Genomic DNA, 16545 nt, shown 5'->3' with positions numbered 1-16545 from the left:
CATACATCCATTCATCCATCCATCCATGCATCCATCCATCCATCCATCCATCCAATCATCTATCATCCATCCATCCACCATCCATCTATCCATCCATTTATCCATCCATCCATCCAACATCCATCCCTCCATCCACCCAGTTTCTTTACATGCTTTTGCGATATATTGGATTTGCACATTTTGAAATTTAAACATAGAGTACTAACTACATTTGTTTTTATTCTGTATTTTGTTTGATTTTCTTTGTTTGGGCCTTCATGTTCTCTGACATACACCATCAGGTGCTGAAACATCCATCATGCTCCTATTTTCCATGGTCTTAGTGGCTCTTCTAGAGTCCACAAAGGTCTATAATGATGATTTTATTTCCTGTAATCAGAGGTAGATTTTGTGGCCTAAAGCAAATTACAGACATGTCACTTCAGTTTTTTTCAGCCCTTGTTTTTCTTGGATCTACTTATAACTTAATGTAGTTTATTGCTCCATCCAAGTCTTGCTGCCATGTCATTTTTACAACTGTATTTTTTGAGTCATATTTTAAGAGTAGTAGCTTCTTGAACTATAGCTGTAGATGTTTTTTCATGTTTTGTGACAGATTGGGTAAAGTATGTTCAGCCATCCTTTTACGCTGTCTGAAGAGCTGAAACAGCTAAAGGCCTCCTATTATTTAATCCAGCTTCCCCTTATCCCCTTTAAAGCACAATAAAAACACATTCTTTTTTTTAAGCCGGTTGTTTTTGTCTGGTTTTTATTTGTATGCAAGATATTTTGGCCTATACGTTTCATAAAACATACATTTAATTTAATTTCAACACAAACTAGAATTGTCCATTTTTGCAAGCTGGTATTGCTATATTAAAGTTTCTTTTTCTGTTTCAGCCTGTGAATGGTGGCTCAACATGGTTTGTTGCTTCAACCATGAGGCCAAGTCTTCCCTCCTTGTCCACTCTCCCCAGATTTAGTTTCAAACGTGTCTTTCTTTTTATAGCTCCGCTCAGAACGGCTGTGCAGATGAGCTGGACGGCACAAATAGACACGTGTGACGAATAACATGAACGCTTGTTGCTGCTGGTTTGAAATGAACTCGCTCACATTGCCACTCCCCTTATATCTACTCCCAACAGGTGAACTTCACTGTGGATCAGATCCGTGCCATCATGGACAAAAAGTCCAACATCAGAAATATGTCGGTCATAGCCCACGTGGACCATGGGAAGTCCACGCTGACCGACTCACTGGTGTCCAAGGCGGGGATCATCGCCTCAGCTCGGGCTGGAGAGACGCGCTTCACAGACACGCGCAAAGACGAGCAGGAGCGCTGCATCACCATAAAATCCACGTACGTGGCTCCAGGAGCTGGGCCAAGATGGCTCAGCTCTCCATTTGTTGTGCAGTTTGACACAAAGGCCCAAAACACGACTCCAAATCATGAATATTCTCTACTAACCAAATAATAGCTCATTTTAATATAATACTTAGGTACTAAACCATAAAAATTGTATAATCTGTTTCTTCAGCACCAATTAAGTGGGATTTTAGGTTCACGAGTTAACAACTACACAGACCATACCTAGTTATAAATCAACAGATAAAGCAGATACCCATTAAAAATGGCAGAAAATATTCTGTTGATTAGTTAATATACAACTTAAAAATTACTACCCTTTAATTTTAAAACCTCATTGCATTCACTGAATCAGCTTCAGGACATTTTCCAGTTTAACTCGTGAATAAAAAGCAGGTACTCTACAAGTTTAAGACACATTTTATTGTTACAACATCTCATATTTCTACAAAACAATATCCAGTTCCCTTATAAAAATGAAACATCTTAGTTTGAAATTAATTTCAACTTTGAACTTTATTGAAAACAAGCAATCAAACGGTGAAACAGAATGTGCAACGTTTAAAAAAACCTGGGTGTGTGTTATCAGCAGCACATTTCAAAACAGTTGGCAGAGGGGCGTGTTTATCACCAAGAGTTGCATCATCACGTCTATAAATAACCCGCAGATGTTAACAGGTCTGTAATTGAAGCTTTAAAAGGGAAACGTTTGCTTGATAAAGAATTCCAGCAGGATGATTTTTATTTTTTTCATTCGTAATGCACCAGATGTGTTCACCTGTTGTCAAGTCTGGACTGAAAGTAGGCCAGTTTAGCCCTGCAGACTCCTTGCTGCTGCTGGAGCCATGCACATGTAACACCTGCAGAAATATCGTTGATAAAAATAAGCATTTGTTGTTCTAAAACCTCGAAAAATGATCTCTGCCGCAGTCGCAGCAGATCATAAAACTGGTAGAGGAGATCTTCAAAAATTTAATTTACTTTAAAATGATTACAACAGCTTGTTTGGCTGTGACTGTTAGAAAGAGATGAAATAATAAGCAGCTAAAAATGTATAAAATGGCTGACGAGGCTCAATGTTTGTACAGTTTGGACAGTCAGTCATGAGTCTGTGGTTTATATTTTGAACATCAAAGGCGAAAAAGTTTTACACTAAAACAGGGCTGTTCAACTGGCGGCTCATGGGCCAAATCGGGCCCATGGGTGAACTCAGTTCGGCCCACCAATGAGTTCATCTTCAAATAAAATAAAGCAAACTTTCTTAATGACAATAACTGCTGGACGTCCAGCCCCTGAGCTCTTGGCTTTCAGTAACTGTGGCCTCTGAGCAGTTGAGTTGAACAGCTCTGCGCCATCATCAACAAGCTTGTCATCACTCAATGAAGCATCCATGATTTCTAAATGGAATTTAAAATGTCTAATTATTGGCACCAAAGAGCAATCAGTCACCTCAGTTTACCTTAAATCACTTTGATCCCAGAGGATATGGTGGAATTTAAAATATAATATAAATATGGAATATAAGTAGTTGTGTTTAAAATCTGTTTATTATCAAAGATAACTAAAATTCACAAACTGTTCAGAATTTCACAGAATTTCATATTTGAATTGAACTAATTTTCTTTAACTTCTTGTTACGAAGCTGTGAACCCCTCCTCACTTTATTTATTTAGTTTTTTGGTTTTTTTTACTTACGAATGATAAACCCTCTCTGAAATTCTCTTAATTTTTTAGCCTCATTCTTGGTTATTTTACCCAAGATGATTTTTATTATTTTTAAACATGAGGTGAAAATTGAATTGAATAATCAACGTGTTTTCAAAAGATAAATATATTTCTTAACAGTCTGTGTTCTGTACAGCATTCAAGCCTAATAATAGTAATCAGTAATATTTTATAAATGCTGCTATCTAATTTTGACAGCGTTCTCATTGGGAAGATTTATAAACCACACAAGTTTAGTTTTATTTGCTGGTTGATTGTAAAGCTAAACCCACTTAATAAAGTCCTCAGCAAAAAGTTTGTGATGATAAAGTATAAATCGGTGTTAAGAAAATCATATAACCCTCTGTCTATTTGTCTAATTATGTGTTAAGTTGGTGTTTAATGAAGACGCCAGATTAATCTAATTGTATTAACTGTTCCAACATTTATGCTAATTCATTTCACGGAGTATTTACTTCCAATAACACACGTTTTCAGTACCATATTTTTCAAACTATATTGCACACTTACAATCCTTGAATTTTCTCAAAAATTGACAGTGAGCCTTATAATCTGGTGCACCTTATGTATGAATTATGATTGTGCTTACTGACCTCGAACCGATTTTATCTAGTTATTGTGAATGAGTTGAATAAAGTTTGACTTCCCTGACTGTTTTGTTTCTCTTAATGTGCCTTATAATTAGAAAAATTAGAAAGAGTTATTCATTTTGTTCTGTTACTTGAAAACTATTATGATTGAAATAATTGTTTGAAAAAAGGGGCAGATATAATAAGATTTTTTCTTCTTTCTGCTGCCTTTCATTTTAAATCTTTTGTATCTTTCTTTATATTGTTAAGGAATTGTTTTGTACCTTTTTAAAATGAATAAACTTTATACCACACCATACCATAATCCAAAAAATATGGTAACTAATATGAAGGATTTCTTTCTTTGTTGTAACCAGTTGAAACCCAGTTGTATTCTTTAGTTTTACTGGTGAAAATGAGTCTTAACTGTATAATTAATATGTCTCCAGGTACTCATTGTTCTCTCTGTTTGTGACTCAGAGCCATCTCCTTGTATTATGAACTTGGAGACAATGACTTGGCCTTCATCAAGCAAAGTAAAGATGGAAACGGCTTCCTCATTAACCTGATTGACTCTCCGGGTCACGTTGATTTCTCCTCTGAGGTCACCGCCGCCCTCAGAGTAACTGACGGAGCCCTGGTTGTGGTCGACTGTGTCTCAGGTCATTGCATCACAAGGAACGCCCCCAAACACATTGTCCTTTTTTCTCTTTTTGCAAAGGCTCAACCAGTTCTTTTCCCCTGACAGGTGTGTGCGTGCAGACTGAGACCGTGCTGCGGCAGGCCATCGCTGAGCGCATCAAACCAGTTCTGATGATGAACAAGATGGACCGGGCCCTGCTGGAGCTGCAGCTGGAGACAGATGAGCTTTACCAGACATTTCAGCGTATTGTTGAGAATGTCAATGTTATAATCTCCACCTACGGAGAAGATGAGGGCGGACCCATGGGAAACATCATGGTGAAGCACATACTTAAAAGATTTGGAATATTTGGATGGGACGTCATGGTTTTAACTGTGAGAAAACTGTTTATTCTCAGATCGACCCTGTTGTTGGTACCGTTGGCTTCGGCTCCGGCCTCCATGGCTGGGCTTTCACACTGAAGCAGTTTGCTGAGATGTATGTGGCCAAGTTCACAGCTAAAGGTGTGGCTCAGCTGGGACCAGCAGAGAAGTGCAAGAAGGTGGAGGACATGATGAAGAAGCTGTGGGGAGACAGGTGAACAGTACTGCAGATACACACTGTGCGGTCACCCACATGGCCCAGAGTGAAAAACAGGGACAGCTTGTTGGTTGGTTTCAAGTCCAACATCAACTATTATAGTCCCAAGAGCTCTTACAGGGTAACCACTGTCGTAGAATACAATGGTTCTGTTAATAAATGTTGAAAAAACATTAAAAACACCTGAGCACATGGTAGATCATTAATTAAGACTGATGATGTCATGCCAGGGCACAAGTGGGAGAGTCTCGCTCTGTGCTCTCTTTCTCTTTCTTCTTCTAAAACAAATAATGGATCTCCCACATCTTGGTCAAAGTCTTCACTGTCTCTGACTCTGTTTTTCTTTTTCATCTCTGCCTCTTTTGTCTGAGAAGTGTCTGACTCCGCAGCTCGGTTCATTTCTGGGTTCGTGGCTCCAACCCCCACCTCAAACAGAAGTTGCAGCTTCACGTTCAAAAAATCTCCTCATTGTTTTTAACTCGAACACTAAAACTGACTAATGAACACAACACACTACACCCTAATTATAAAATCCGTCCTCTTCTTTCACCTTTTCCCTCTTCAGGGGTCTCCACAGTGAGTCATCCTCCTCCATCTCACTCTGTCCTCTACATCCTCCGTCTTCACTCCATCTACCTCCATGTCCTCTCTTAACAGCATCCATACATCTTCTCTTTGTCTTTTTCCTGGCAGCTGCATTTCTAACATCCTTCTACCAATATACCCACTGTCCCTCCTCTGGACATGTCCAAACCATCTCAGTCTGGCCTCTCTAACTTTATCTCCCAGTTGTTCAACCTGTGCTGTACCTCTGATGATCTCATTCCTAATCTTATCCATCCCTGTCACTCCCAAGGAGAACCTCAACATCATTTCTGCCACTTCCAGTCCTTTCTTCTGTCTTTTTGTCAATGCCACTGTCTCCAGACCATACAACATAGCTGGTTTCTCCTGCATTTCTGAAATCCATCTGAGGGTTACTTGTGGTTTTAAGGAACTGAGTTATTTGCAGATGCTCCTGCTTAATGGCACACCATTAGTGAGCTTGGATATTTAGCTGAGTCAGGCACAGCCACAGGACTCCTGTAAGGAGACGAACAAAGATATTTAATCACACGAAATAGGTTCAGGTTTCTCTTCATGTTTTAGAGTAAGAATATTTCCGCAATGCCAAGAATAATAAAAAAAAATGCTTTATGAATGGAAACATCAATTATAGATCAAGCTACTAGAACCTCTGACTTTAACGTTTTTCAGGCAGATATATTTAATACATACAACATGATTAGGAGCTACATGTCAACATTATCATTGATGTCTTTGTTTCTTCTAGATATTTTGATCCCAGTGCCGGCAAGTTCAGTAAGACTGCCAACGGCCCTGATGGTCAGAAGTTACCTCGTACCTTTTGCCAGCTTGTTTTGGATCCTATTTTTAAGGTGAAACCCCAATGCAATCTGAAATTTAAGAAGAGCTTTGCAGCTTTTTTTAAGCTCCTATTAGAAATTAGTGGCTCATTGCAAAACATAATAAATGTCTTGTGGAGTCAGAACCAACAAAAATTAACTTACTGAAGCTATTGTCTTGGAGCAAATGACTTACGTTTGCCATTTCTCTACTCTTTCAGGTGTTCGATGCTATCATGAATTTCAAAAAGGAAGAAACAGCCAAACTTATCGAAAAGCTGGACGTCAAGCTGGACTCCGAGGACAAGGAGAAAGAGGGCAAGCCTCTGCTCAAGGCTGTGATGCGTCGCTGGCTACCTGCTGGAGAAGCCTTGCTCCAGATGATCACCATCCACCTGCCCTCGCCCGTCACTGCACAGAAATACCGCTGTGAGCTTCTCTACGAAGGGCCGGGAGACGACGAAGCTGCCATGGGTCAGTAGAAAACCCTCTCTCACACTATCAGACATTAAATTATCATCATTAGCTCTTTGAAACTTGAATAATCTTGAGCTATTTCAGTGTTGAGTCTTATATCTTCGTCTTATTTCTCAGGTATTAAGAACTGCGATCCCAAGGCTCCTTTAATTATGTATATTTCGAAGATGGTCCCGACAAGCGACAAGGGGCGTTTCTATGCCTTTGGCCGTGTGTTTTCTGGCAGTGTGTCCACAGGCTTGAAGGTGCGCATCATGGGGCCAAACTTCACTCCTGGCAAAAAGGAGGACCTCTACATCAAACCTATTCAGAGGTGAGTATGTTTGCTCACAGACTTCTGATTCTCTCTTTTCCCTTTAGCTTTTATGCATTTGTTGACAGCTTTCCATCATTGTGACCCTGCAGGACCATTCTGATGATGGGTCGATATGTGGAGCCTATTGAAGATGTTCCTTGTGGCAACATAGTGGGTCTAGTTGGTGTTGATCAGTTCTTGGTTAAGACAGGAACAATTACCACCTTTGAACAGGTAGGGAACTGATTTTCTTCTCTCTATGGGCCAAAAAGAGAGTTTTGTACTACACTGAAAAATAAGAGCAATTATTAATTTTCTCTTGTTGGCTGTCTGGTGAAACAACCCAAGAAGAATCATGTGACTCTGTCTGCAGGCCCACAACATGAGGGTGATGAAGTTCAGTGTGAGTCCCGTGGTCCGAGTCGCTGTTGAGGCCAAGAATCCTGCTGATTTGCCCAAACTGGTGGAGGGCCTGAAGCGCCTGGCCAAGTCTGACCCCATGGTTCAGTGCATCATCGAGGAGTCCGGGGAGCACATCATCGCTGGAGCAGGAGAACTGCACCTGGAGATCTGCCTTAAAGACTTGGAGGAGGACCATGCCTGCATTCCACTGAAGGTGAGAAGAGGATTTTTTAAAATTTTGAAATACAGGTTAGGGACAAGGCAAGACACGGTTACAAACATAAGTTTAAGATCAATTTGAATTTTATCATGAAAAAAACTGCTATAACATTTTTGATTTATTTTATTTTATTAAATACAACAATTTCCTGAACTTTGTAAAAATATTTTCAAATGTTCTCACAGCACCGTTTGAAATTTTTTTCATTGGAAGTAAGTTAAGAATATTGAATTACATAAATGGTTAAATACTTAACACGATAGTGCAGATCTTTCAAAGTGGGGTTCTGTGGAGAATCTATAAACAAACAGTATGTTACTTGTTGTAGATAACTCTTAATTCAGACCAGATCAACGAGCTAAGAACTAGTCCGATCGAGACCAAGAACTAAGAATTGCTGTTGTCTTACATGAGGGTGATGAAGTTCATCCACTCTGGAACAAGTTTATAAATATGTAAAAAAAAAAAAAATTATTATTATAATTTCAGAAATGGAGTTTTAGGATCCCCCCAAACTTTATTTTTGGAAAACACATTTCAGAGTAAAAAAAAATCAATAAATTTTGAAGCACCATCCTTACGTTTGTGTGTGTTGACACCAAAAACACAATTTTTTGAAAACGATGTCATAATCCTACCTCTAATCTGAACTACGACCTTCTTATTTTTTGTGTATGTTTTCATTTTGCTCCCAGCATGCAAACTTTGCGTTCATGCGCCTCATCTTGTTTCCTGTTTTTGGTGTAATTTTGTGGCAGCATTACAGCACCACATACAGGCCTGACTTAGTTATTACAGTGTTTGGGGTTGTTTTCAGTGCGGATGGAAGTGTCATGTGGACAAGACCTTTATAAAAACTCCAATCTCAAAAATGTTGCAGTTTATGTGACTTCTGTAGAATAAATATTTGCATTGCTGTTAGTTTCACATTTTATGGTTCTTCAGTCAGAAATATTACTATATTTCTGCAGGAAGTTCCCAAAGCTGCAACATAAGTGCTACAACTAGCTGCTGCTGCGTGTGCTTGAAGATAACCTTAGAATTATATATAAATAACCAAGTAATTCAAATTTGATGATGATGTAAAAGTTCATAATACAGCTTTTGCATCAACTGCTAAGAGATTTTTGAGATTGCAGAAGTTTGTAGATAACAAGATGGTCGGTCCTGCCTGCTTGGATTACCCATTAGTTTGTCAAACTAAGGTTTCTCCAAACTGAGGTGATTCAAAGAGCTTTTTACAACAGATATTATTTGTTCGTAACCATTCCATATAACCCTTTAACTTAGATATACATAGTTTTGCTCAGGTTTAAATAGAACATGCCATTCTTTTCTGGGGGGGTGCTCCTTTCTTCTAGTTTCTAGTTTCACCTATAGGCATCAGCACACCAGTCAGATGAGACAGGTCTTTTTGGGACAGGGACTTTAACCCCTAGTCATCACCGAAAAGTTTAAACTTGCAAATCAGCATCAATAGGGTGCTTTAACATGTGCATGCAATGCTGCAAACCATTGTCTCACTTCTGATCATCTTCGTTTCCTCTTTCTAGAAATCAGACCCGGTGGTCTCCTACAGAGAGACAGTGATGGAGGAATCAGACCAGATGTGTCTGTCCAAGTCTCCCAACAAGCACAATCGTCTCTTCATGAAGTCCCGCCCGTTCCCAGATGGACTTGCTGAAGATATTGAGAAAGGGGAAGTCAGTGCTCGGCAGGAGCTCAAGGCTCGTGCCCGCTACCTCGCCGACAAGTACGAGTGGGAGGTGACGGAGGCCAGGAAGATCTGGTGTTTTGGTCCAGACGGAACTGGATCCAACCTGCTGATGGACGTAACAAAGGGGGTCCAGTACCTCAATGAAATCAAGGACAGTGTTGTGGCTGGTTTCCAGTGGGCAACTAAAGAGGTGGGTGGTTCATCTTTTCTGACAGGTGTGTTTTAAATTAGCTCTACGTCACCATGCGATGCATATTTTTCTGAGAATTGTTTCTGTCTTCAACCCTCAGGGTGCACTGTGTGAAGAAAACATGCGCGCAATCCGCTTCGACATCCATGACGTCACACTACACGCAGACGCTATCCACCGGGGTGGAGGACAGATTATTCCCACAGCTCGTAGAGTCCTTTATGCGTGCCAGCTCACTGCACAGCCTCGACTCATGGAGCCCGTCTATCTCGTGGAGATACAGGTTTGTGTGTGGAGACAAATCGTCTCAACGAAAATTTGAGAAAAGCCCTGAATTATCAAGAAAGCTTCAATAACTGGCTTGGAATCGCTTTTAAGTAGTTGCACAGATTTTGCGAGTAAAAAAAAGCTACATCTGAAAAAATGTACACTAGTTTAAACATTTAATGTCTTTGAAAAACTGAACCATCTCATAAGAAAAGTTCAAATAAAAAAAAATCAGCTGGGTTAATTTACCTGAAAGGCCTTTTGCTTCCTTCAATAGTTTATTTATTTTGGACTTTGAAATCAGCTCATTACTAGTTAGGTCATATATCAGAATCAGAATAAGCTTTATTATCGTTGTGCTGAGATACATTGATAATATGTCCGTACAGTCGTCCGAAAGATGGACGGAGTGCACGTAGCTTCTGCTCTTTAAGAGCGCGGTCTTCTTATCCTTTTCAGAATACTTTTTTTTTAGATAGAAAAAGGGACAAAGCCATGAGGAGAGGATTACAAAAAAGATCTCTTCACACCTTGTCCTAACAGACACAATTTAAGACATAAAAAACTGCCAGCAAACACATTTATGAACACGTTACATATGCATCTGACGACGAGGCGGTCCATGAAGCACTAACAGATAGACCATAGTCCTGATAAGATGATGGTCAGCCGGCACAGTTCTGATAAGCCTCCACAGAAGTTGTGTGTGTGTGTGTGTGTGTGGGGGGGGGGGGGTTGCGATAAACGAAGCTTTTCCTTAGTTTACACATTTCCCAGGAGAAATTGATATGTCAGCCTGTTTCGAGGCCAACCGGGGAATCAGATTCAGATAATCCTCAATTGTTGATGTATTCAGGCAGACTATTTTCCTTGAGTCTGTACTGATACTTCCAAGATCCGAAATGACCAGATTTGGGTGCAGTCTACTGGTCCGTGCTTACGAGCCTCTTCAAGGTTGTTTCCTGCTGATGAGTCCCAAAGCCGCAGGTGGCCTGCAGTTCAAATCACTTCCAACTTACGGTTTAGCTCGTAAACCAGCTGATTTTGAGTCTTCAAAGCACGAACCAAACCTTCACATAGACAGTAGCCTGTCGAGGGCCAAATTAGCTGCAGCCATCTTCTTTATATGTTGATAAACCAGGATCCAGACTATTCCAAAAACAAGGAACCTGTTATCATAAATCCAGTTATGTGCAATTTCAGAATCCTTGATCGACAGCAGAGATAGACACATCACATTCCACTTCTCCAGAGATATATCCAGCTGCACGTGTTTTCCAGGCAGACCTGAGGGTTCTCCAGGACCCTGTCACTTTGTTGAAAAGATTTTATCATTTGCATCGAAAGTCCATTTGATCAGGTCCATATTTCGGAAGATTTGTAAAAATATGAGCTCCGATGCACAGACAGAGAGCAAAAAAATCAGGAGGAGAACAGGGAGAGGGAAGAGAAAGTGTGCGCCTCGTACCAGAGCAAGTGAGAAAAAAATATAGACCATATAGATTACGTTTTTAGTAAAACACAACTTTAAAAACCTAGCATTTATTGAAATGCACATTTTCTCATGAGATTTAGACTAAGATCCTCTTATGCCTATGGCTTGTAATGTTATTATATACAGCTCACATATATGATACTGTATATGTTATTAGTGGGGACAATAGATAATCCAAGAACAAACATTTTAGTGTTGATACCAGCTGTTGTTTTGAGTATTGTGCATCCACCTTTTAATCTCAAAAACACGTTTGTGTATAACTTTTACCGTGTCTGCTGTCCGTGCAGTGCCCAGAGGCGGTGGTTGGTGGCATCTACGGCGTGCTGAACAGGAAACGTGGGCACGTGTTCGAGGAATCCCACGTGATGGGAACACCCATGTTTGTGGTGAAAGCCTACCTGCCCGTCAACGAATCCTTCGGTGAGTTATTTTAGTTTGTACTGCATAATTAGTTGTGTCTTTATGCAGATGTTTTGCTTTTGAGTGTGTAACATATTTGTTCATTGGATTTTAAGTATTAGTGTCATTTAAGGAAATATCAAAACATTTCTAATTTAATAAAATGCTTTATAAATTAGTATTTAGCAAGCAAAAGAAGACTTTGGTAGGAAAAAGGCACTTTATTAAAACTATATATTTTCTTGTGTTTTATTTTCTTCAGGGTTCACAGCTGACCTGCGCAGCAACACTGGAGGCCAGGCCTTCCCTCAGTGTGTATTCGACCACTGGCAGATTCTCCAGGGAGACCCCAGTGACCCCAACACCAAACCCTTCCAAGTTGTCAATGATATTAGAAAACGCAAAGGTCTAAAAGAAGGCATACCTGCTCTAGATAACTACTTGGACAAATTGTAAACACTTATCCCGGATCATAAAGTACCAAATCAGTACCAAACCCTACCCATCGGGCACTTTAAAACCTTTGCACAGGCTTACAGATACATCGCACAAGTTGATTTGACTTTGAGTCCAAAGTAGAAATGAGGAGAGCAGCGCTGCTTTTTAAAAAATAATTATTTCATTTCCACCGCTACAGTACACCAAGTGCCTGGGGTAGGGGGTTTGGAAAACAATTGGATCAAAGCAATTATTCCTCATTTCTTCTATTCCTTCACATCAGCCCACCTTTCCTTCCACTCATCTGCCAAGATGGGCCTGTTAATTGCACTGTGATACTGCTGCAATAATGCTTGTTTCAACGGATTATAGCCAGAAATCACAATAAAGTGTTACAGAAGATAAACTTACTGGATTGGACTTTTGTTCAGTGGATGTGACAAATAAAAAAAAAAAATCAAACCATGACAAATAGACTCCAACATTTATTTTATTTTTGTTTTCCTTTAGAGTTTGGGGTGGAACTCATTATTTTTTTGTTGGCTGTGAGTTATATAGTCTGGTTATTACCAGTCTACTACCTGATCATTTACAGAGAAATATTTTGTTGGTTTGTTTAACTTCGACCTATGACTCATTCAAGCATAGAACATGTCTGAAACTCAAAAATGTATAAATGTTGTATCAACATATAACTGACAATTTAACTAAAACTATTTAAATGGGACATTTACACACTTTGTTACCAGCAGTATGTCACAAAGACATACTTTGTTCTTATATTTTCAGTTAAATTTATGAAAAATATTACACCATTTGACATAAAATAGTATTTGAGCACCAATAAGACAATTTCCAAAGAGCTGGTACAAGGTAGTGGATAAAAAAATGAGTGAAAAAGCAGCCAAAGTCCAACGAAAAATGTTTGAAGTTCTTTAGAAAGCCAGAACATGCTCAAAGATTAAAAGAAAGTTTGGCCTTTTAGAAGCAAAAGGTTCCAGAAAATTTGGAGTTGAATTTGTAGAGAAAAAATATTCTGCTCAATTTACTCATAAATTTCTTTACCTCTGTTGTATAATTATTTTAAATAGAGTTACTGGCAGCTCTTGGTTGCTACATTCGCCTCTGTGATTCAACAAGCTTTTGTTGGAAACAATAAAAAAGTAGATTTATGTTATTTGCTTCAGCTATCATTTTTCTTGGTGCTGTTTTTACTGATTGGTTGGTTGTAAAATAGTATATTAAAAATACTATATATTATTTACTGTGGACTATATTAAAGTCATTCATGCTCAGACTGAAATATGCATGAGTTTAAGTTGCCACAGTAAATGTCAGTTTTCAGCGCTTTACCTAATCATTTATTTTTTTAAAGCAGCACCTGTTAAATATCACAGATACAAAATAATAACAATAATAACTTGGACAATATGGTGACATTTAACACTGTTCTTCTCAGGACTGAACACTGGCTGTGACCTAAAAGATATTTAGGAAATACTGCAATAAAAGTGACGATGCTTAAAAAAATTATATTAATGAACCACTTTGGAAGACTCATTTTGAAAAAAACATAAAACAATGAGAGCATCTTTGTTGAATAGTCAGTCGTATTAAAATACAACTTGTCTGCATCAAGAAGCAAAGCAAACAGATGTAAATAGACTAGTGTTGTATGGGAAGCCAAATTGGAATAATCAAATTCTCCCAAAACAAAATGAAGATTCGGTTGACTAAACATTTTTTCTAACAGCAGATTTAATTTTCCTGCGAGCTTCTTTGCATCAATGAGATGTTTCCCAATACAGAATTCCCCACTTGATGAAATTTTTGTGTATGGAGGTAAATGCCAATCAAACACTAAGTTGAGAACCTCTGGCTAATAAACAGCTGTACTTGTAAAAACAATTTATTCATGAATGCAGCTCATATAGATGATAGTGTATTGCATAAAGTGTGATTATTTTATTAATTAATGCAACAGTTTGAAGGATGTGCTATAATATCTATCTATCTATCTATCTATATCTATCTATCTATCTATCTATCTATCTATCTAATCTATCTACATGATTTAGCGGAGATCAACAAAATTACTTTTTATTGTGAATAAGAAAAAATAAGGTATTTTATGATCTTCATTAGGGCAGCATGGTGGCGCAACTGGTAGATCTGCTGCCTCTCAGAGAGCAGGTCCTTGGTTCAAACCCCGGTCCAGGGGCCTTTCTGGGTGGAGTTTGCATGTTCTCTCTGTGCATGCGTGGGTTTTCTCCGGGTACTCCGGTTGATTAATTGAAATAATTATTCAACTTGAGCAGAGGTTGAATAGAGGATGTACCATTGTGTCTTAGGTGGAAGTAAATTTGACAGTCATCAGCATAGAAGTGGAAGGGCATGTTGTGTTTCCGGAAAATAGCACCAAGCGGCAGCAGGTATAAAGAGAATAGGAGGGGACCCAGGATGGACCCCTGCGGAACCCCCCATTTAAGCTCTGCCTTAGCGGAACTAAAATCCTTGATGGAGACACAAAAGGATTTGTCAGCGAGGTAAGATCTGAACCAATTGAGGGCTGATCCTGTGACGCCCACCCACTGCTCCAACCTAGCAATGAGGATCTCATGGTCGATGGTGTCGAAGGCAACTGTGAGGTCCAACAGGACAAGCAGCACAGAATCACCGGTATCTGTGAATCTGAAGATGTCATTAAAGACCTTCAGCAGGGCAGTTTCAGTGCTGTGGAGAGGTTTAAAGCCAGATTGGAATAGCTCCAAGATGACGTGATCCTCCAGGAAGCACTTCAACTGGGACTCAACTATTTTCTCCAGTACTTTAGAAACAAATGGGAGTTTGGAGACAGGCCGGAAGTTGGAAACGAGTGAGGGGTCAAGGTTTGTTTTTTTCAGGAGAGGCTGGACGGCAAAAATAAATAAATAAATAAAATAAATAAATAAATAAAAACTGTAGTATGCTTTTCTTATAACTGTTTATTGTTGTTGCTGTTGTCCATTGTTGTCATCTTTCTTTGTTGAAATCAGGTCTCTCTTGTAAATGAGTCCTCGAGGCTCAATGGGATTTACCTGTCTAAATAAAGGTTGATTGATGTTTTAAGGATTTTGGCACCACGCCAGTGGATAAACTACTGTTTACTATAGCAAGAATGGACGGACCTAGAGTAGGAAAAACCTACTTTAGTAGTCGAGGGGGGACCACATCAAAGGGGGAGCCAGAAGGTTTCAAGTTGCACATGACCTGCTCAAGAGAAGATAGAGTGATGGGTTCAAAATGACTAACAAACATTAAAGAGATCAATCTCAGGATACCATACAGATCAGAAGAGTGCACACTGGTTAGCCACTGTTCATTCCAAACTGTATTTATTCCACAAGTTTTATTGTTTTATGTGAGGTTTTTCTTAAACTTTATTAACAGATTCACATGATCCTGGGAGAACAAACTGCGTTGGGCTGTAATTACGGCAGTTTTCCTCTTAAACAGCAGGTGGCGCTAAACAAACAATAATACCGCTACACAGCAGCAATGACCCCAGAAGAAGTGATACAGGAAGTGTATTCCATACACAAAATTAATTAAATGTTTACAACTTGAATGCTTTACCTCTAGGCAGATATATTGTTCGTAAAACTCCGAGTAAACATTTTAAAGTTGGTATTTTAGATCCAGCACTGTTTTAAAGCGCTCTGGGTGATTTTTTTTATTTATTTATTTATTTTTTTTTATCAGACTGGACAGGAAGGAAACTGTCCGGTCGCTTTTATTTCCCTGCCCCACAGTCAGCTGACACTTGTCTGCAAACAGAGCCGTCCTCTTTGGTGTCGCAGCTCTCCCCACGATGGATGAACACGACGACAGCGACATAATAGAGCACCACGTTGAGGAGGAGATGGAGAAGAGAGGGGTGTTCGTGGAAAGTCCGTCCGACAGAGAGGCCCACTCCAGCACCCAGTCCTCCCACAGACTGCTGGCCTTCAGCGACGCCCTCATCTCCATCATCGCTACTGTCATGGTGCGACCTAAACATGGTGCAGAGCAGACAACTGGTGGTATGGGTTAAAGAAATGACATGACTCAGGCTTTAAATTGGAGTGAGATTGAGTTTTAATCATCTTTAAACAAAAGCATCATTAATTAACAGAATAAACACATTTTATTACCTTCAGCGTGTCATAAGCAAGGTTTTTGCTACAGCTTGTAAATATGAGGACAGTGTAAGATTGATTTGATCCAACAGGAAATTTTGTCACAGCTATTTGTTGTTTAAAAGTACAGCAACGTTTAGGGTGCTTTCATTAAAAAAAAAAAAAACATCTGTCATACAAAAAGCATGAAATAAAGAAAAGCCTTGGTATATTACATC

General features: G+C 39.3%; 1 protein-coding gene across 1 annotated transcript in view; it reads left to right on the top strand.

Annotated features, from left to right (window-relative positions):
* eef2b (eukaryotic translation elongation factor 2b) overlaps positions 1 to 12642 on the top strand; it is a 14035-nt gene extending 1393 nt beyond the window's left edge. Inside the window, exons 2-14 of the mRNA XM_037682292.1 lie at positions 1125 to 1339; positions 4120 to 4301; positions 4388 to 4599; positions 4680 to 4858; positions 6195 to 6300; positions 6489 to 6741; positions 6862 to 7057; positions 7150 to 7273; positions 7413 to 7655; positions 9215 to 9568; positions 9669 to 9851; positions 11621 to 11753; positions 11995 to 12642. Of these exons, the coding sequence (XP_037538220.1) occupies positions 1125 to 1339; positions 4120 to 4301; positions 4388 to 4599; positions 4680 to 4858; positions 6195 to 6300; positions 6489 to 6741; positions 6862 to 7057; positions 7150 to 7273; positions 7413 to 7655; positions 9215 to 9568; positions 9669 to 9851; positions 11621 to 11753; positions 11995 to 12188 (2574 nt within the window). The 3' untranslated portion in view covers positions 12189 to 12642. The remainder of the gene's footprint in view (positions 1 to 1124; positions 1340 to 4119; positions 4302 to 4387; positions 4600 to 4679; positions 4859 to 6194; positions 6301 to 6488; positions 6742 to 6861; positions 7058 to 7149; positions 7274 to 7412; positions 7656 to 9214; positions 9569 to 9668; positions 9852 to 11620; positions 11754 to 11994) is intronic.
* Positions 12643 to 16545: the final 3903 nt, after the last annotated feature.

This window comes from Nematolebias whitei, chromosome 9, assembly GCF_014905685.2.
Source record: "Nematolebias whitei isolate Nwh7 chromosome 9, NemWhi1, whole genome shotgun sequence".
NCBI lineage: Eukaryota > Metazoa > Chordata > Actinopteri > Cyprinodontiformes > Rivulidae > Nematolebias > Nematolebias whitei.
The sequence above is the reverse complement of the archived record's forward strand: the minus strand, read 5'-3'. Positions and strand labels throughout refer to the sequence as shown.